The sequence below is a fragment of the Malania oleifera genome, chromosome 1, assembly GCF_029873635.1.
Source record: "Malania oleifera isolate guangnan ecotype guangnan chromosome 1, ASM2987363v1, whole genome shotgun sequence".
NCBI lineage: Eukaryota > Viridiplantae > Streptophyta > Magnoliopsida > Santalales > Ximeniaceae > Malania > Malania oleifera.
The window spans coordinates 2,615,786-2,637,221 of NC_080417.1; the positions used below are offsets into that span (position 1 = coordinate 2,615,786).

The 21,436-nt window shown below is 36.8% G+C and overlaps 1 protein-coding gene across 7 annotated transcripts in view; it reads right to left on the bottom strand.

Annotated features, from left to right (window-relative positions):
- Positions 1-4,421: 4,421 nt before the first annotated feature.
- LOC131153671 (methylmalonate-semialdehyde dehydrogenase [acylating], mitochondrial-like) overlaps positions 4,422-21,436 on the bottom strand; it is a 45,608-nt gene continuing 28,593 nt past the window's right edge. For 5 of the 7 annotated variants that reach the window (XM_058106132.1, XM_058106136.1, XM_058106125.1 and 2 more), the window contains 12 exons: positions 17,953-18,032; positions 17,561-17,626; positions 16,956-17,006; positions 16,650-16,801; positions 15,711-15,801; positions 15,401-15,481; positions 7,502-7,579; positions 7,337-7,372; positions 7,198-7,241; positions 6,130-6,208; positions 5,932-6,028; positions 4,422-5,758 (listed from right to left, as the gene is read on the bottom strand). In XM_058106132.1, the coding sequence (XP_057962115.1) occupies positions 4,521-5,758; positions 5,932-6,028; positions 6,130-6,208; positions 7,198-7,241; positions 7,337-7,372; positions 7,502-7,579; positions 15,401-15,481; positions 15,711-15,801; positions 16,650-16,801; positions 16,956-17,006; positions 17,561-17,626; positions 17,953-18,032 (2,093 nt within the window). In that variant the 3' untranslated portion in view covers positions 4,422-4,520. Of the gene's footprint in view, positions 5,759-5,931; positions 6,029-6,129; positions 6,209-7,197; positions 7,242-7,336; positions 7,373-7,501; positions 7,580-15,400; positions 15,482-15,710; positions 15,802-16,649; positions 16,802-16,955; positions 17,007-17,560; positions 17,627-17,952; positions 18,033-20,244; positions 20,383-21,436 lie in introns of those variants that run through there. The other 2 variants (XM_058106149.1, XM_058106154.1) reach the window with 2 other exon arrangements.

Genomic DNA, 21,436 nt, shown 5'->3' on the forward strand with positions numbered 1-21,436 from the left:
GTTTCTTTTAGCAAGAACCTACTTTTTACGCTCGACTTCCATAAAATTAAAGCTATGATGAAGTAAATATTATAATTTTCGTGAAAAGATGAAAATGGCACTGTGAAACCCATAACTAGCCGTTTGGTGTCAACTTTTATTTTGATTAAATAATGAAATAATGGGAGCAACTTGTTTTATCATTTGAAAATCACAGTAAAGTTCTCTAGTAGATAAATTACCAAAATATTACTAAAGAGACAGCCCAAACAAATGAGTACAACTCATGAGGCATGAAGAAAAGGCTCAAATGATGAGCAAAGCTCACAGGGCCCAAAGGTAGCCCAAACGATGAGCATGGCTTATTAGGTGAAATAAAATCTGCCCAAATGATGAGCAACACTCATAAGGCCCGAAGACAGCTCAAAAGATAAGCACCGCTCATTAGGTAAAGAAAAACCGACCCATGGCCCAAAATATGAACACGGCTTATTAGGTAAAGAAAAATTGGTTCAACTAATGAGCAACTCTCATAAGGCCCAAAGACAGCCCAAAAGAAAAGCACAACTCATTAGGTAAAGAAAAATCGGCCCAATTGAGGACCGAAGATAGCCCAAAAAATGCGCACAACTCATTAAGCAAATAAAAATCAGTTCAACTGATGAGCAATGCTCATAAGGCCCGAAGAAAACCTAAAAGATGAACACAACTCATTAGGCAAAGAAAAATCGGTCCAACTGAAAAAATCGGTCTAACTGATGAGCAACGTTCATGAGGCCTGAAAGACAGCCCAAAAGATGAGCATAGCTCATTAGGCAAAGAAGAACCAGCCCAACTGAGGCCGGAAGACAGCCCAAGCGATGAGCAAAACCCACGAAGTTAAGGTAAAATCCTTGCAAAGAACTGCAACACGAACTACCCCTTTAAGAGCTGCTCGGCATAAAATGCCTCTCCAAGAGCTGCTCGGAAAAAAATGCCCTCATAGAGCTGCTTAGCGAAAAAAATGCTCTCATAGAGCCACTCGGTACAAAAAAGCCTCACAAAAAGATGTTCGACACGAAATGCCCCTTTAAGAGCTGCTCTGCATAAAATGTCTCTTCAAGAGCTACTCGACAAAAAATGTCCTTGAAAAGCTACTCGGCACGAAAATGCCCCTTAAAGAGCCACTCGGCACAAAAAGCCTCACAAAGAGTTGTTCGGCATGAAATGCTCTCGAAGAGCTGCTCGGCACAAAATGCCACTTGAAAAACAGTACGATACCAAATACCCAACAACAAATAGCTCAGAAAAGTTGACACTATCTCAATCTCGGCCCAAGAAACCGCATACCCAGAAAAGTTGACTCGGATAAGCCGATATTGCAATAGTCTCGGTTCAGAAGCTGCATACTCATCAATAACTAGCTCGGTAAAAGTCGACATTGCAACAGTCTCGGCTCAAAAGCCGCTTACTCATTAATAACCAGCTCGGTTTAAGCCGACACCGCAGCGTACTTGACTCAGCAAGCCACAAACTCATCAACAATCGGCTCAGCATGCCACGTAACAAGCAAGCGATCGGCTCGGTTGAGCCAAAATGACAACGAACACCGACTCGGATAAACCGACTACCCACCAACGTCAGCTTGGCAAGCCGTAAATCCTTCGGCTCGGAAAGCCATATATAGGAAGATAGCTCTTCAAGTTGCAAATATATATATATACATGACAACTTTCAAACTTTAGGAAACTAGCTCCAAAAATTTGAAACTAAGGGGGGCAACTGATATACCCTAAATATATCACCTACCATAAGTCAATGGGAGACTAGAGCTGAGCATTGATGAGGGCAGTTACCACCCAAGTCAATTGTTCGGTCAGAGCAATTGACGCCAGCGCCATAATGACCGGAGCGATCTACACCAACGCTATAATAACCAGAGGGATTCACGCTGAGCGCCATAAACACGCTCATAAATGGTGAATCTCCTAAGAGTCAAACCTCGCCAATATAAAAGGGGAGCACTACAAAGAGGTAAGATAGATCATCCTAACTTATTTTACTGTTGCTTACAACCTCTCAAGTCAATCCCTTACTTAGGCATCAGAGAGATCCCCTAGAGTACACTCCGGGTCCTCCAAGCCACTCTTATTTCATCATTTTTCAGTTGGTCGAGATCGAAAAGTTCATTGGAGGTCATTTGACATTTCTATCCCATAACAACAACCTTCCTCATCTAAATCTATAGTAAAAAAATTGAAAGTCATGTAGATGTCTTGCCCTTTGCACAAAATTCTTGTGATCTCCTTCCAAGGAGGGGCAATGTTCATAATCTCTAGACTTTAAAACTTAGAAATGGTACTTTTTGACACATCAGTACTGATTTGGTAAACATGTTTAAGAATCTTAAAATCTTCCTCAATTGTAGTGCATACTTATACTATTCATTAAATTGCTTTAAGGTTATCTTTGAATTCACGCACACATCAAAGAATGCATACATGCATAAAAGTTATCTTCACATATGTTCGAGTTCATTAATTAGTGGCGTTTGTTTTGCATAGAACAAGCCAGTCGCTCTTTCTTTCATATTTTTTTTTTTAATTTAGTATTTCTCAGTAAATGGATGTCACAACTTTTTTTTAAATTCTACCATGACACTGAGTCATAGACTCCATTCTAAAGGGCACTCTTGAATGACTCATATTGTATGTTTGTCGATAATATTATCGTTGTGTGTCACAAAAATCACTAGTGTTTGGTATTTAGAAAGATAATTTAATGGCATTTTACATTGCTTGGTCGTAATCGATGATGATTGCATTAGGAGGGTGGCCACCCACGCATTCTATTCAGCTAGGAAACAACCACATAAAGGTATTAGTGGTTTTGCATGATACAAAACCACAATTTGAAGAATGGATCAATAATGATAACAATGCAATTTGAACAATGGAAATGACATCTCAATGTTGTTTGCAAGTCATGTAACAAATTATTCCTGCTCAAAACAATTTATGCCTTTTGCCGCCTTCCATCGACCTAAGACATTCTTAAGACAACCTTCCTCATCTAAATCTATGGCAAAGAAGTTGGAAGTCATGTAAACGTCTTGCTCTTTGCACAAAATTCTTACAATCTCTTTCCAAGGAAGGGCAATTTTCATACTCTCTAGACTCCACAACCAAAGAATTAGAACTTTTTTACACACCACTACTTAGTTCAGTAAACATGTTTAAGAATGTCTTAATTCATTTTTTTTCTTCCATTGAAAAATATGCTAGCATTTATTTTTACATAACAATATATCTTTGTTATCAAGTTTGTGTTGAGCATGTTTCCATTGTCAAGATTGAATTTGGGAGACCCACCACATGCAGAAGACAAATATCAAAAATTCTCTAAATCATCCTTCCTTGCACTTTGCTTTGTAACTTCAAACCCCTTTTAAGTGCCATATTTTTATAATGATCGAAGAGGTCAATTGAATCAAATAATAATTTTGATTTAGCTACCTTGACTCTATCCAACCCTTCTTCTCATCTTGTATATGGTTCTTTATATTCGAGCCCAATTATTGTTGATACCCTTGACACTCCACCATTACACTTTGGAACTCGACTCATATCTTACTAAATGACCAAAGACTGACATTAAGAGTATAATACATAAGAAAGAGAAACATTAGGAGCAAAACTTAAGAACAATCTTGCAATGGTAATTATGTTTGTAGCCATGTAAAAATCTTATATACTACAACATTAATGATATTGTAGCAGTTAATTTATCATCAATAGATTTTTCAGACAAATGATTTACTTCTCTAAATTAATGAATGTTTCCTAATATGCTAAATATGTACACTAAGTGTATACAAATTATTCCAATTATACTATGTACAATAGTTCAAACAACATATACACAAGTTTCAAAATAAGAGAGAACAAGACAATAGCTTTATACTACTTTCATTCAAATTCTCAAACTATTAAACACAAAATGACCATTATTTATTTGTTTCCTTCTCTCTGCTCTTTTTTTTTTTTCTTCCATCCTACATGAACCAAAGGAGACACATAGTAAGATATTCATTTCTTCTCTTTTCTTCTCTCCATTTCCTACTATTGAAGAAAATAAAATTTAGTTTGAAACTGCCCTCGAATTTCATGCAAAAGGGTAAATGTGAGATCTCATGTCCAATTTGTCAACTAATGGTCTTTTGGGGAGAAATATGTAACGTTACAAGTTGAAATGAATGTGACCGACGGATTTCATAGCTATCCTCAAATTGTCCACCACCATAATCCAAAATTCTTCGAAAATTGAATTATTATTACTATGTTTTAATCTTCCCCTTGCAGAGCACCCAATTATGGATGTGCTGTCGTTTAGCCAGGCATATTACCCGAAGTTCTTTTTCCATAGGGAAAAAAAAATGCCAAAGAATATAGAGAATAGAATATGCAAAAAGAAAAAAAAAAATATGGGCATTTATATTGAAAAAAAAAAATTATTGTTCACTTTGCCTATTGGATACCTAAAAAGAAAAGAATAAATTGACCCTATAATCTCTGAGATGTTGGCAGTGTCATTGACACTCCCTGACTAGGATAGTCGTCCATAGAAATCATTGGGTTTTGCGTATACATCCTCTGGGATGTTGCAGGCATGTATAACCTCTCGGCTGTTAAGGGCATACCCTCATTTCTCTTGACCATAGCTGGCATGTACAGCCTCTCTGCATTTGGCATGGCATCAGGCCTCTGAGAAGCAAGAGCCATACCGTCATTCCTATGTGAAGTCGTAGGCATGTATAGTCTCTCGGAAGTTAGGTGCATGGCCATGTCTGCCCTTTGTATTGTTGGACACACACCATCACTCCTGTGAGGCGGAGCAGGGATGTATACCCTCTCAGAAGGGCGCATGATACCATCAGTCCTTTGAGATGTTTGGCCAAGATTGTCATTCCTGTGAGGTGCTGCGGGTATGTACATTCTCTCTGAACTCTGATGTATGATGGCATCACTCCTTTGTGACATCATACTCATGGTATCGCTCCTCATAGATGCCAGAGGCATGTATATGCGCTCTGAGGTTGAAGTCATTGCAGCATCTGTCCTCTGAGATGCTGGAGGCATATACGTCCGCTCAGATGTTGAGGTTATCGCAGTATCAGTCCTCTGCGATGATGGAACCATATGCTCAGTCCTCTGAGATGATGAAACCATATGATCAGTCCTCTGAGATGCTGGAGACACATAAACCCTATCCGAAGTTGGAGGAATAGTTTCAGTCCTCTGTGAAGGCGGATGTGGAGTTTCATTCCACTGATGTGCTTGAGGCATATAGATCCTCTCAGATGTTTGAGGCATGACTAATGACACTCTCTGACTTCGTAAATCCTTCTCATTTGCTGCAGGCATAGGCAGTGACGCCTCCTGGTTTGGTAATTCCCTTTCAGATGGAAGAACGACTGGTGATACACTCTGAGTTGGCAAATCACTATCAGATGTACGCACAGATGCTCCTTGGTTTGGCACATCCATCTCAGATGTTGGAGGTATGGGTAGAGACAATCTGCAACCTGGTACATCCTCAGGTTGGGCCTGCACCGCTGGTGACACTTCTCTGCTTGGTAAATCACTCTCGGAAGTTGAAGGCAGAGGTATGGACACCCCTCGACTTGTTGTATCCGTCTCCGTTGTTGGAGGTACATGTAACAAAACTCCCCCATTCGGTACATCCTTCCATTGTTGTGCAACTGTTTTAATCTGAGTGTAAAATTGTACACCTGCCTTTCCTGAAATTGAGGAACAGAAAAAGAGGGAATGGGAGGGGGAGGAAGAGTAGGAACATTTTTAGTCAGAAGAGGGAAGGAACTGAAGATGGGTCCATTAGTGTGCACAATCTCATACATGCAAAACACATAGAGGAGAGAGAGAGAGAGAGAGAGAGATTGAGATTATATTATACCGCAGAAATTAAGATCTCCTGCAAACGAAGTCCTGGGCCCATCAAATGAGGAAAATGGAAGTGGGACAGGAACAGGGACAGGAACATTAATTCCAACCTAGACGTTCATGTGCAAAATGAAGAGCAAGTTAGCAACTACTGACAGACAGTCTCAAACACATTCTCATGTTGGCATGCCAGATAAAAAGGGATGCTTACCAGCTCAGCCTCAACTTCATTCTGGAACTTCCTTGCAGCAACTCCAGATGTGGTAAATATCGAAGCTCCATTAACATGCCTGTAAGTGGAGGACAATAATACAAAGCAGAGATTACTTCGAAGGATTTTGATTAATAATACAAATCCAGATGCACTTTAACATGATATAATTCCTTGATATTTTTTATGAGCATATTTCTCGAACTAGTAAATCATATTACTGGAGTTTTGGTAAGAGCAGGAAAGGAGAATTGTTTTGGCATAGTGCTGTGTCTGCTATTTTGTGGACATTATGGTCAAAAGAAATGCAAGAAACTTCAATGATAGCATAACTTCCCTGGTTTCATTGTGGGAATAGAGCTGTCTTTTTAGCCTCTATGTGGGTCCATTGTCTCAGGTTTTTCAGGGTTTGTCGTTACACAGTCTTGTTAGAGACGGGCAGGCAGCGCTGTTGTTATTACTTTTGTAATTTTTTCGGCTGTCTTTCACTTTTTTGCTGGGAGGACATCCCGTTCTCCTTCATTGTACTTTCTGTTCTGCTGTTAATATAATTATTTTTTCTTATTAAAAGGAAAAAAAAATATTACCCTGCCTTTTGGAGCAATGGATTCAGACTTTGGATTTGGAGTTGTATGGATTTAGACAAAACATAATATAAAATTGTATTGTATTTCTTCTAAATCTAGACAAATCCAAATCCACGAAATTCATGCTCCCAAACACTACCTTGGGGTTTTTATCTAAAAGAATTTGCTATTCTCACTTGCTTCTCTCACTACCATTCACTGTGATAGTAGAAGTTAAAAAGGGGATCACAGCATCCATGGTATATCATGTATGGAATGCGAGAGAGAGAGAGAGAGAGAGAGAGAGAGAAATAATTAATGAAAGCATGCCACCAAACCACATCAGTCAAGCCCAATTTTGGGCTCAACTTGTACACATTAAAAAACAGTGAAATCCGAAGACCATATTACTCGTGGCCAATTTTCCGCTCAACATATAAACACGTTAAGAGAGTTAAGGGCACATCAGAAATCAAGAGGAGAAAAGAGTTGAGGCACATACTTGTCTCTATTAATAATGGTTATGGCTTCATTGAGGCTGTCAGCCTGTTGGAAATCAAACAACAGAAAAATATGTTAAACCAATCTCCAGATTAATCCATAAAACAGGATCATAAGAAACACAACTGATATAGCAATACCTGCATACAAAGGAGAACTGGTCCAAAAATTTCTTCCTGCTTGACACAAGATTGTAGTGTCATCAAGAATATGACAAAAATGCTTTTGTTCATTTCTTCAACTGAAAATCATATCAATTTATTCTGAAACAATAATATTTGAAATCCAAGCACAAAAAGCAATACCTTGTAGCACTCCATGCTGGTTGTAACATCACATAAGATGGTAGGGCCAACAAAGTTTCCGTTCTCATATCCTGGAACCTGCGAAAGAAATTTCAAAACATTTCAGAATAAGCATTTAAGAGGCAAACTGTAAAAGCTTTTTGTTCCTTCTTAACAGCACACAAACATGTGTTCCTTCTTAACTGCACACAAACATGTGTGTGCTGCACAAACAGGTGCACATGACGTAAGCATTGAAATCCAACCCACTCTTTGCTCGGCAATGCGCTCAAAATAAGGCATCAAATTAAGAAAGAGAGAGAGAGAATAAACAATAATAAAAGGATAATCAAAACATTCATGCATTTTAGATGAGTGAGAAAATGGAAGATGTGCAATGAAATGTTAACAAAGATAACTTATGCTCCCCAAAGTGCAATATGGTATAGAAAAAAAACAACCTTAAATATGAATATTGAAACTGAGCAACAGAAGCAATTTATTGAGAAAATTGAGGTCTTGCATTTGCATGTGATGCAAACTTCAGTCCATCTTCAGCACAACTATTTGGATGCTTAAGAGGAATGAAGTTCTCTGGCTGTCTCTTAACACAGTTTTATAGCTGATTATTTTTTTTTTTTTTTTTTCGCATCACTTGGTCCATTTGATTTTGCAAAACATTTTAACTGTGTCCATTTATATAATACCTATCATAATTGGCCACCTATATGATATTTGCATATCCCTAACAATGTTTGCCCCTTGACATGGCTAGTCCTAGGATTAAAAAAGGGGGAACTATAACTACGCAGGATGACAAGGGAACCTAAGTAAATTCATAATCAAGATGGGAGAGAGAGCGCATTGAAGCCAACTGCATTTAATTTAAAATGCCTTGTTAAGAAGAACGGTAGGATCACTTGGAGTTTCAAGAAAAGAAACCATTAACAATATCCATCAAAATTCCATTTCGTTGATGACTCCACTTTGCTTCCAACAAATATTACTATTCTTAGAAATGATATAGACAATAAAACTGGATTTTCCCCCCTGTAGATTTTCAAACACAACCAGAAATATTTTTATAACTGTTAATGGTTATTTAGTCATTTAGCATTATTTTTAATTGTTAAGAGTTTGGTTTGTAATAAGTGCAAGTTAGTAAGGATATTATGGTCATTCCATTTTACTTGACATATATTACAAATAGAGTGAGAGACCTATCATTGAGTTTAAGTCTTCCATTTTACCCAATTACTCAACATGGTATCAGAGCAATCCCAAGTGTTACAACCACCATCAAACTGAGACCTGAGACCTGAAACCTAAAATCCGCCGCATGTCCATCATCATAGAAGATTTTTCAGCGATACTATAAACCTAGAAAACAGCCAGCAACAGCAGGAATTCAAACCAGTCGCTGGAATTTTCTGGTCAACACTGCCAGTTCGAGAACATCAAATCCACTATCGATTTGTCAGAACCAACACCATAGTCACCCACAGATACTGCTGATCTGCCTCCCTCTGAAATCCCACCTCCAGGCAGTGTCCCATGCGCCTTCACGTGCCGGATGAAGGCTACCAGGGACAACCCCACACACAGGCGCATGAAGCCACTTTCAGGCATTGTTTTGACCTGAAATGATCCAGCAGTGATCCAATCTCTCTATTAACATGTTTTTGGAGTTTTTCTTGATGTTTTTGGCCCAAAGATCTCATCTTTTTTAATTTCTCAAGTGCGGCACCCAAGGAATGGTTGTTTGATGCCTCATGAAGCAGTTTATCAATGCTTATTGAGTTTAGTGGGTCAGAAACAGTGGGATTTTCTGTGCCCTTTTTTTCTTTTTGATTCAATGATCTAATTCCTTTCATATATCAAAATATTGGACATGTGTTTTGCTCAAAGATCCAATCTTTGTTTAACCATGCACTCGTGGTAATTTGTCAGTTGTTTGGTGTTAGTAACAGTCATTGGTGACTTTCTTGGAGCAGTGACAGTGCTCATAAGCTCTTTTTTTTGTGAGGCTATGGCAGTGTAATATAAGTTAGTTGGTGATTTCTCCATGGTAGCTTCAGTGGTTCACTTCCACAATTGTTTCAGTGCTGTAAGTTGCTTTCTTGGGGCTGTTTTTGAGTTTCTTGATGCTGTGGCAGTCTTGTACTGATTTATTTGTGACTTGTTCATGGTTGGTCACCTTGTTCGTGGTTGTTTCGATTGTTCCAACAATTAATCTTATGGTCATTGATCTGAGTTTGTGAATGTTGGGATGGAGTTTGCAAATCCCAAAAGTATTCCTTCATTAATCAGTAATCACTTGTTTGAGTGAACCACGTAATATGACTATATTAGAGGAGGAGTATTCAAGGTTTCTACAGTATCAGTCATCTTAACAAGCATCTTATCACATTACGTCTTTTTGCCCAGAAAGGTAATCCTACAGTCTGTATTTCATCTGGTATCCTTCCTACTAGTCCTTGGGTTATTGATTCTGCTGCCGCTGACCATATAACAGGTGCAACCAACTTCTATTCTAATCTCCAGTATCCTAAAAATCGACCTCAAGTTACTTTTGCTGATGGGTCCACTATCGCTGTTAAGGAGATAGGAACAATAAATCCTACTCCTTCCATCTCTTTTTTTTCTGCCTTTTACATTCCTAAATCTCCTTTCAATCTCATGTCAATTAGTAAGCTTACAAAGTCACTAAATTGTTCTATCACATTCTTTCCTGATTCTGTTGTTATGTAGGATCTGAAGATGAGTAAGACAATTGGTACAAGACGTAAGGCTCGTGGACTTTACTACTTTGAGTTGCCTTCTCCACCCATTGCCTGCACAGTCGCAACTACACCACTTTAGATCCATTGTCGCCTTGGTCATTCGTTCTTGGACAAGTTGAAACAGCTAGTTCCTACATTGAGTTCTATGTCTAATCTTGAGTTTGAGTCTTGTCAATTGGGCAAGCATCATCATGTTCCCTTTGCTTCCCAAGCAGACAAACGAGTGGTTGGTCCTTTCATGCTATTCCATTCCGATATTTGGGATACTAGTCGTGTCACATCAAAGTTGGGGTTTCAGTACTTTGTTACATTTGTTCATGACTACTTTAGGATGACTTGGTTATTTTAATGAAAGATTGTTCCGAGTTGTTTGATGTCTTTTGTGCCTTGTGTTCCTAAATAAGGACTCAATTTGATATGCTAGTCAGAATAATTCGCAATGATAATGCTAAGAAGTGCTTCAACACCCAATTCAGTACTTATATGACTAGCTCTGGTATGATCCACCAGTCCTCTTGTGCCCACACTCCACAACAAAATGGGGTTGCAAAGCAGAAAAACAAACATATTCTTGAAGTCACTCGTACCCCATTGTATCAAATGAATGTTCCCAAAGTTTTTTGGAGTGATGCTGCGCTCACAGCTCGCTCCCTCGTCAATAAAATGCCATCCTTTGTCATTGGCAGCAAAATCCCATATTCAGTTATCTTCCTTAAGGTTCCTTTGTTCTCCCTTCCTCCTTGTATATTCAACTGTGTGTCCTTTGTCCATCAGTTAACTCAAGGAATGGATAAGTTGGATCCTCATGCTATCAAATGTATCTTTTTTGGCTATTCCTATACTCAAAAAGGATATTGATGGTATAGTACTACTTTACATCGGTTTTTTGTCTCTACTGATGTCACCTTCTTTGACTCTCCACCATACTACTCTGATCCCTTGAGTTCTGTTGACCTTAATAAGTCTCTTCCTCTGCCTTGCCTTCCATATCCAAACCTAGTATCTATGCCCAATCCTCCTACATCTTCATCCAGTTTGAGTCCTCGTCACTTGGATCGCCCCAATTTGCAGGTTTACACATGGTGGTTCAAGGGAAAATGCCTCCTTCAGCTTCTACTATTGTGCCTCTAATTCCCTCGTTGGATGATCTTGTTTCCCATTATGTGGATCCTCTTATAAATGTTCAAAAAGGTAAACACACTTGTACCCAACATCCGATCTCTAATTTTGTTTGTTTTGATTTCTTGTCACCCTCTTATTACTTTTTTGTTAGTATTTTGTCTTCCAATGCTCTTCCAAAACATATTTTTGAAGCTCGATCTCATTCTGGGTGGACGACATCAATGGTTGAAGATATGCGTGCACTACATGATAATGATAATTAGGATTTGGTACCTCGTCCTCTGAGAAGTCTGTGGTTGGTTGTCGCTGGATGTACAATGTGAAAGTCAATCCTGATGGTTCTGTGGCTCATTTGAAGGTCCACCTCATTGCTAAGGGGTATACTCAAGCGTATGGTTTGGATTATTCAGACACATTCTCTCCTATCACTAAACTTGCCTCGGTATGTTTGTTCATTTCTTTAGCGACCACTTGTCATTAGCCTCTACATCAGTTATATGTGAAAAATGCTTTCCTGCATGGCGATTTCAAGAGGAAGTATATATGGAGCAACCACCTGGGTTTGTTGCTCAAGGGTAGTCCGGCTCAATACGTCGACTTAAGAAATCATTGTATGGATTAAAACAATCTCCAACAGCATGGTTTAGCCATTTTAGTGTTGTAATACTTGACTTTGGCCTTCATCGATGTGTAGTAGATCACTCTGTTTTTTATCGTCATACACCATCTACCAAGATTTTGCTTATTGTGTATGTAGGTGACATTGTGATCACTGGTGATGATGATCAAGGCATCTAAGACTTAAAGTTTTTCCTACTGAGTAAGTTTCAATCCAAAGATTTGGGACCATTGAAGTACTTCTTGGGTATAGAAGTATCGAGATCTCGTACAAGAACTGTATTGTCATGAAGAAAGTATGTTCTTGATCTTTCAGATGAGACAAGGCTATTAGGATCCAAACCTATTGATACACCCATGGATCCCAATAGTAAGTTAGTGCCAGATGTGGGTGATTTGTTGCCCAACTCCAATCGGTATAGAGGAACTTGTTGAAAAGTTGAATTATCTCACAGTCATCTGACCAAATATATCCTTCACAACAAGTGTCGAGTCAGTTTCTCGATTCCCCGAGAACAAGTCACTGGGATGCAGTAATTCGCATTTTGAGATATCTCAAAGGTGCGCCAAGGAGAGGTCTTTTATATTAGGATCAAAGTCACACTCATATTCAGGGATATACAGATGCAGATTGGGTCGGGTCACCTTCTGGCTAAAGATCCACAACCGGGTAATGTATCTTTGTCGATGGTAATTTGGTGTCTTGGAGAAGCAAAAAACAAACTGTGGTGGCTAGGTTGAGGGCTGAGTCAGAATACAGAGCTATGGCGCATACTACATGTGAACTTATTTGGCTGAAGAACATGTTGAAAGAACTAAGTTTTCCACATTCTCAACCTATGGAGTTGATGTGTGATAATCGAGCTACTATTCATATTGCCTCCAAGCCTGTCTTCCATGAGCGGACAAAGCACATTGAAGTTGATTGTCATTTTATTCGAAGGAAACTTGTACAAAAGCTCATTACAACCACTCATGTGAAGTCCAAGTTTCAACTTGCTAATTTGTTCACTAAAGCCTTGAGAGGTTCTCGTATGAAATTCATTTGTAACAAGCTAGAAGCATATGATATATATGCTCCAGCTTGAGGGGGAGTGTTAATGGTTATTTAGTCATTTGGCATTATTATTAATTGTTAGAGGTAGTAAGGATATCATGGTCATTCCAATTGTACTTGACATATATTACAAATAGAGGGAGAGACCTATCATTGAACTTAGATCTTCCATTTTACCCAATTATTCAACAATAACTAATAAAATAACACCACTAACTTGAACATAAATCAAAATTGGACCTCCTATTGATTAAAGAAATTTGGAGGCCAATCAAAAAAACTGTTAATTAATCAAAGGTCCAATTGAATACCACAGCTGTATAGTAAATGCACAGTTACAAATATTCCAGTTGCAAAATCATGAATCATCTATGGAAACAAATGGAGAGCAATGCAATTTCCATTCTCACACCCATGAATTGAGGTAAGCTAAATCAAATATTATTTTGTCAAAAACCACCATAATATAGAAATCACACCTAAAAAGAAACATATAATTACTTCTATTCTTAAACACTAATAAAAAAATTTATAAAAATATTAATGAAATAGAAATTGTTTTCCCACTACAAAAATGCAATTGAACTCAAATGAACCATGGTTTGCGCTTTGACAATGGAGAATATTAAAATATCACCCTCAAATGCACATACTTTCATGGACTATGGTCTCAATCACTTGGTGCACAGGCCAAAGTTTGGATGCACAAGCAAATACAACATTTCAGCCTAAGCGGCTTGCCACAAATCACAATATGCTCTACATCACTTCCAAATTCATGCATAAATGTCTAAAAGACAACACAACTTCAAACTCTATATATCAAAGATCGAGACCTACAACCAATAAATTAAGGGTGTGTTTGTTATCAATTTGTTTTTTTGTTTTCTGTTTCGTTTTGACCAAAGTTTGGATGCACGAGAAGATATAACATTTCAGCCCAAGCAGCTTGCCACAAATCACAATATGCTCTACATTACTTCCAAAGTCATGCATGTGTCTAAAAGACGACACAACTTCAAACTCTATATATCAAATATTGAGACTTGAAAATTGAGGATGTGTATCGTTTTGCTTTTTTGTTTTCTGTTTCGTTTTTGTACAGTGAAGAAACAAATAATAAAACGTGTTTAATTACGTTGCCAATTTTCAAATTTTATTGTTGTTTTTCAGCTATTTGTGAAAAAACTGAAAACCAAATTTTACGGTTTTCAATTATTTTGGCAACCTATTACCAGAATATTTTAATACTTAGAATTAAATTTTATGATTAAATCAATCATTTTACGCATGCTTTTTAATATAAATTAAAATAATATGATCATATGAATTTAAATTAAAACTTAAATAAAAATGTCCATAAATTTTCAAAATAACTAAAATAATGATGAAATCCATTTACAAAATATTTTTACTATTTTTCAAATGTCATGAACAATAAGATTGTTCTTGTAAAGTGTTTTGAAAGTAAAAGAATTATAATATTTTTTTTTTATTATAATATTTTTAATTTGTGTTATTTAATAATTTTATTATTTTAATCATATTTTTAGTTCTTATCTTTTTCAAGGACAAAATTGAACATTTGTTAGTTGAGTTTAATTTGTTTTAGTTTAGAAATATAAACCAAACAAATTGCCAGTTTTCAATTTTTAGTTTCTATTTCTGGTTAGTTTTTGTTTCTAATTTTCATTTTCATAGTTTTTTATAGTGATACCAAACGGGCCCTAAGAATTCTCCATTTTTAGACATGACCATAGTAAGGTGATTAACTGCATTAATTCATTGAGTCCCTAACTACGAGCAAATATTGGCCTTTCAAAGTGTTGTCAATATCTAATTTGCAGTCCTGATATACATTGAAAACAGAATGTTGAAAAAAGATTTATATAGCTGACCCCATCCAAGTTTTGTTATTGTTCTTGTTGTAGTTGTCTATTATACATTGTCTGCCGATTGCTAGGGGGCTCAAGGTTTTGAGGCCAGGATCTAGTTTAACATCAACATAACGGAAAAAATGCAAAATGCAACACCTAGCGCGCAGGGCTCCCATGTCATATTGGGAGTTTAGGAAGGCCAGAAGGGCATGATGTACACAGCCTCACCACCACATTTGGAGAGGCTGTTTGCATTATTTTAACCTGTGACTTTTCAAGTGTAAGTGTAACTCCCTTACCATTGGGTTGAGGCTCATCCTCAAAGCATTGACATGGGAGAACTTACAAATATTAAATACAAGCATTTTTTGGAAGTTTAAGTAAAAAATTAATCCAGAGAATATGTGAAAATAGAATCTGGTAAAGATACAAAATCTTAGAAAAGGGAAGAAGAAAAGAATACCACAATATTTCTGCCATCAAGAACCAGTCTAGCACCATTTTCAACTGCGCTCTGAACTAATCTTCCTAACTGATCCTTAGCCTGTAAATAGAAAAAACAAAAAACAAAAGGTATGATTAATATGCAAGAACCGAGGCACTCAAATGGTAAACTTTCACACACAAGGTTAATCATGACCTCCATCACTGCAAGTTATACAGAATAACACCCTAAAAAATTATGATACGTCAGGAGAGAAATTCATTTTCGAAGCCATTTCTTCCCAATAGTGCAGACAACATTGACAAAATTTTCTACAATATCTTTGCACCTCTTTGCTAATTACTGGACCAAGATCCGCACTAGGCTCTGTTCCTGCACTTACTTTAACTGCTTTAGCATGCTCCACAAGTTCTTCTTCCCTGTACAGTTATCATGTATAGCCGTTAGCCTAAAAACTTGCACACAATGAACTCAATTTCCAAAATACACGGCCACCTGTTCATTAATTATAAACACAAATCCATCAAAACCACAAAACAAAAGAAGCCCTGTGGAGATCCAAATACGAAGTCACTATATACTTGCAATGAGCAAAAGAAATACATTCATGAACAACAAAGAAAAAGAATGCTGCATACTAATAACTATAATAACGATGATGGTGATGATGATGATGATGATGATGAGTAGAACTGTAGAAGTTAACCAGAGCTTCCCAAATAATTAACACCACGTATTTCTACTGTTCTAGTAGCTGCAGCAGCATTACTAAGACTAATACCAAATGATGATCAGAATCAACATCAAATAGCCAGTGATGTAATGCACAAGAATATCCATATTCAAAATAAAGTGCCAAAAATAAAAAGTGAAAAAAACTGGTTGCTAGGTACCAATGAAAGATGACTTGAATAAGAAGTTTTGGCAGAACAAGTAAAATTAAAATTAAAAACTAAATTTGAAAAATATTCAAAAAGCGAACTCGCCAAGGTCAGCCACAAATTTGGCAATTTATCCTGGACTAATTTTTATTTTAACTTTTTTCAATTTGTAAGAAAATTCCCCACAAATCAAAAATAATGATGGCAAAGTTATTGAATCTAACAAAAGCAAGCATATATTAAAGATGATTGCACTTTGTAATCAAAGGAAATAATAGCCACCAACCTTCAAGGAAAAATGATATAGTAAACCAGTATGTATCAGAAGACCCAACAAGAAATGGAAAATAAATAAATAAATAAATCATGCAATGGTTTTATAATACCATGGCACTGTGCCTCCAACAAAAACAGCCATGCTGAGAGCCATGCACCTCTGTCCGGCAGCACCAAAACCTGCAGAAACCAAGGCATTCAAAGTAGCATCCATGCTTGCATCTGGCATGATAATCACATGATTTTTGGCGCCCATGTTGGACTGCAAGATGTGCAAATCAATCAGTTCATCAAGTTTCGAACCAAGGCTACCAAGGTTAATTAACACAGAAACATCTTTCTTCCCCCCTGATTTTTTTTTTTTCGGTTAGGGGTTGGTGGAGTGGAGGGGGGACCTCTGTTTGAAGAGTATTTACCTGGACACGTTTCCCTCTGGCCGCTGCCTGAGCATATATGTGCATACCAGCCTGCCAATCAGGTGAAGAAACAAAAATAAAATTAAGTGCTGAGTGCCAATAACTGAAAAAAGTACAAAATTTGAGATTCCATATCTGAAAATTGGGGGCATTGAGTAAGTGATACCTTATCAATTCATGGGCATTAAGAGAATATTAAGAGGTGCAAACAAATACCACCCATTGACTAAATTGGCTCAAAACTATGAGACCCGTTGATTTGACAAAATGCAGGCATGCACCCGCCTTACCAACACCATATCTAATGCCCACTGAATGGCAGGTCCAATAATGAGCACGAGATGAAATATATATATATATAGCCACTCTCGCATTGAGTTACACCCCCATTCTGGGGCTTTTCAATTAAACACAGATTACTTATCCCCCAAAAAAAAAGTCAAAAATAAAAAGAGCAAAAACAAAATGATGGAGAAAAATCTCCAATTTCAAAATAGAAGAATACAAAATTGTGTTGCCAAAACAATAATTCAGAATCTTAATCATGATTACTCAATTGTCTGCACACTTTAAGCTTAATGTATCAAAATGAGGGATTCACTTACTGTATTTGAACCAACAAATGATATAGCTTTTATGTCATCATCATCACAAATATGATTGACCATGTCCTGAAAATTAAATCCCACAAACTTTGTTAAAAAAAATGTCAGAGATAAATCAATTACCACACCATAATTCCAATCCAGAAAAGCAATAAAAACAAATGTAAAAACTCATTTTTCGTTTTAAAAGCCAAGATCTTCCACAGAAGGTGGTAACTTCACCCAATAAGAACTAGCAAACCACATTTTACAAAAATTCTAGATCATAAATATCAGTCCAACAGTTCCACTATAGATTTCCTTATAATCATAAGACAAATGATAAGACGCACAATGGCTCTTAAGAAGCAGAGCAGATATTAAAATAAGGACTCTTAAGATTGAAAGTATACATTGGTTCCATGAACAATATTTAGGACACCATCTGGCAAACCCGCCTCCATTGCAAGTGCTGCAAGTATCATTGAAGCCCCTGAAGAGAAACATGATACACCACATAAACCCATCTTATAATTGTTTCAATTCACAGGAAAAGTAATAAGGATCATGACGACTGGAATGCATCCAACTATAATGCCAATCCAATCCAATACTAATAAGAAGTTCAAAACTAAACAGGTATATTCGTGATAGAAGAAGAATTGCAATGCACCATTAAGGTGACAATAATTCAGCCATTATGGTAAAATGCTTTATGCCCTAAAAGCTAAGAGAAAGCCCATCGACTCAACTATCATGTACCAGAGAAAATCCCCCTCTAGTTCAATTGCCTCATCCATTTTTATGTTCTCATATGCACATGCATACCACAATTTGAAAGAACTCTATATACCCAACCAAAACAAATAACTAAATCACATTTAGTGATATCACAAGCAACCATTGTACTGATCCCAACACTACATAATAACATGGGGCAATTGACCATGACGATTCCTGTAAAGAAAATGAATTGAAGGTAACCTCTCAAATGTTACCTAGACCATGAAATATTCCAGATTGTGAAACAGGAATAGGATTGCCGCAAGACATGTATTCTAAAATGTGGTATGCTGGGATATGCTTATATAGAGAGAATTATATAGACATAAAGGTGAAACATGTAAAGGCAATTATCTATTCAAGAGGAGATATGAAGCATTCCAAATATGTAAGAGATATTCTTAAGTAGATTAATAATGACTCAAGAAAATTAATATATAATGATCTAATTTTTCCTAATATAGCTTTCTGTATGTCATAAGCAAAAATATTCAATTGCACAGAAAGTAGTATTTTAGGCTTCAAACAGCCACAACTTTTGATTCAGGACGAGTTCAAGAACCCACAGCATGAGCACAAAAAGTCCTAATGAGCCCTACGGTGCAGTCAGCTTTGTCTACAAGACTAGAGTCCATTTCAGGCCCCAAATTTGGTCATTTCAACAGCTCACTTGCAGTTTTCTGTTATTTTTAGCAACTTTCTTAATTTTGCATGATTTGCATTTCCTATAGTCAAATTTGCATGAGATATTTAAGGGTTATCTTGTTTCATAATTTACAGCTTAATTTATTTTTTTTCAAGATTTTAAGAGTTATCTAAAAGTCTTTTCAACATTTTAGAGGTTGTGTAATAGCATTGTAAAGTTGTTGAATGTTGGTTGTCTTCAATGCTCAGTTAATAAAATGCATTTCTCCTTTCATCCCTATTCATAAAACCCAGAATTGATCTAGGAGATGATTAATTGCTCCAATTCCATATACTTCACAAGAAGCCTTCTCCCACCTAACAAGATAATCTCTCTTGTTCACACCCATTACCAATCACAAGAAATTCCTCATCATTTTCTCCATCTTACTAACAATAACAACAACAACAACAAAATCAAGCCTTAGTCCCACTAGGTGGGGTCGGCTATATGAATCATTTTCTGTCAATTTATGCTCCATCTTACTAACAACCTGCAAAAAATCCTAACAAAGGACAGCACAAAGAAACAGGCCTTAACCAACATTATGTGACCCCTCTAACCTCCGAGACACTCGTTCAACAACCAAATCCCAAGAAGACGTCGCTCTAGGATTACCTCCTAAAGGAACCCCTAAGCATGTAAGGGGGTATTACTAACCACACAATAGCCAACTTAGCAAACTGAGATAAACCCCCTTGTGAATTAATATATACAAAGTCACTCTTTCCTAAATTAATCTTCAACCTAGACACCCTCTACAACAATTGCAAAAGCAATAATGCAATGAAACCTCTCTAAATGAACTTCTAAAAGAAGAATGGTGCGGCTGGTGCCACTAACAATTTTTTTATGAGAAACAATATCACTAGAGCCCACCTCTAATACATTCCAACCCCCTTCCCCCAGGGCCCCAACACCCATCCATAACATGAACAATCATCATATTCAAAACATCAACAGCTATAATGAAAAGAAAAGAAGATTGTTAGAGCTTATTTATGTTTTTTAGTATTATTATTAAGTGTGTCAATATGTTAATTAGTGTGTTAGTAAAGGTTATATTGTCATAAGAATTTTTTGATTTGTATTATAAATAGAGGGTACTCCGCCTGTACTTAATGTCCTAATCTTTTTACACAAAGTCGGTCCCAACCCCGGGTAAAGGAGGAGGGTTACATTAGGTAGCTGACAGCCAACATAAAATTTGTCAGATCAATATGATATGAATCCTTACCGTATATGCACAAAGGCGTCCCTCACAAGCGACACGTTGCACTTATACCACCCGGCTGTGGCGAAAAGTGGGCCAGAGTGGGCTAGGTCGTTGTTTCGAAGCAATGTGACGTGTTGGCGCCTGGGTACGTTGTCAAATATGCGAGGGTTCCTGCATCATTCTAGACATGGGCGGGTAAAGAAGTTAGTTGAGGAGACTAGAATTAGATTAGAAACTTAAAATATAGGAACACTTACGAGTAAAAGCCTTGAAATATAGGAACACTTACGGGTAAAGGCATGGAAATTGTGGACACAATGATTAGAAGAAAAACTAACATAATTTGCCTTCAAGAAACTAAGCGGGTGAGAGAGAAAGAAAAAATTGATAAATCAGGATTTAAACTTTAGTATATTGGAAAAGAAAAACATAAGAATGGGGTAAGACAAAAACTTGAAAGATAGTGTTGTAGATGTAAATAAAGTAGGGGATAGAATTATAAAAATCAAGATGGTCTTAGGCCAAGAGATAATAAATATCATTAGTGCTTATGATCCTCAAGTAGACCTATCAGAAAATCTTAATAGAAAATTTTGGGAATATATGGATGGTATTATACAAGGCATATTAGGGAGTGAGAAAATATTCATAGGAGCATATCTGAATGGACACATTGGGAGGGATAATAAAGGTTATGAGAGGATACATGGAGGGTATGGATAGAGACAAAAATGAGCCTAGAGAGATGATCTTAGACTTCACTATGTCATACGATTTTATTACAATTAATACTTGCTTTAAGAAGAGAAGAACACTAAACAACATTCAAAAGTGGAATAAATTAAAGTCAAATAGATTTTTTCTTAACTAGGAGGGTAGATCATTTATCATGTAAGGATTGTAAATTTATCCCAAGTAAAAGCTTAACCACACAACATAGAGTTTTAGTGTTAGATATATGTATTAAAAAATGGAAGAGAAAAAATAAAATAAATCAGTGTAAGAGAACTAGATGGTAGAACCTAGAGGGAGAAAATATAATAAAATTTAAAGATAAAATGATTAAAGATGGTGATTGGACTATAGAGGATGGTATAGACAGAAACACTCTTTGGAGTAGGATAGCTAGCTCTATTAAAAAAAAATAATAGCAAAAGAGATTTTAGGTTAGTCAAGAGGAAGATTATCGAATAGCAAAGAAAGTTGGTAATGG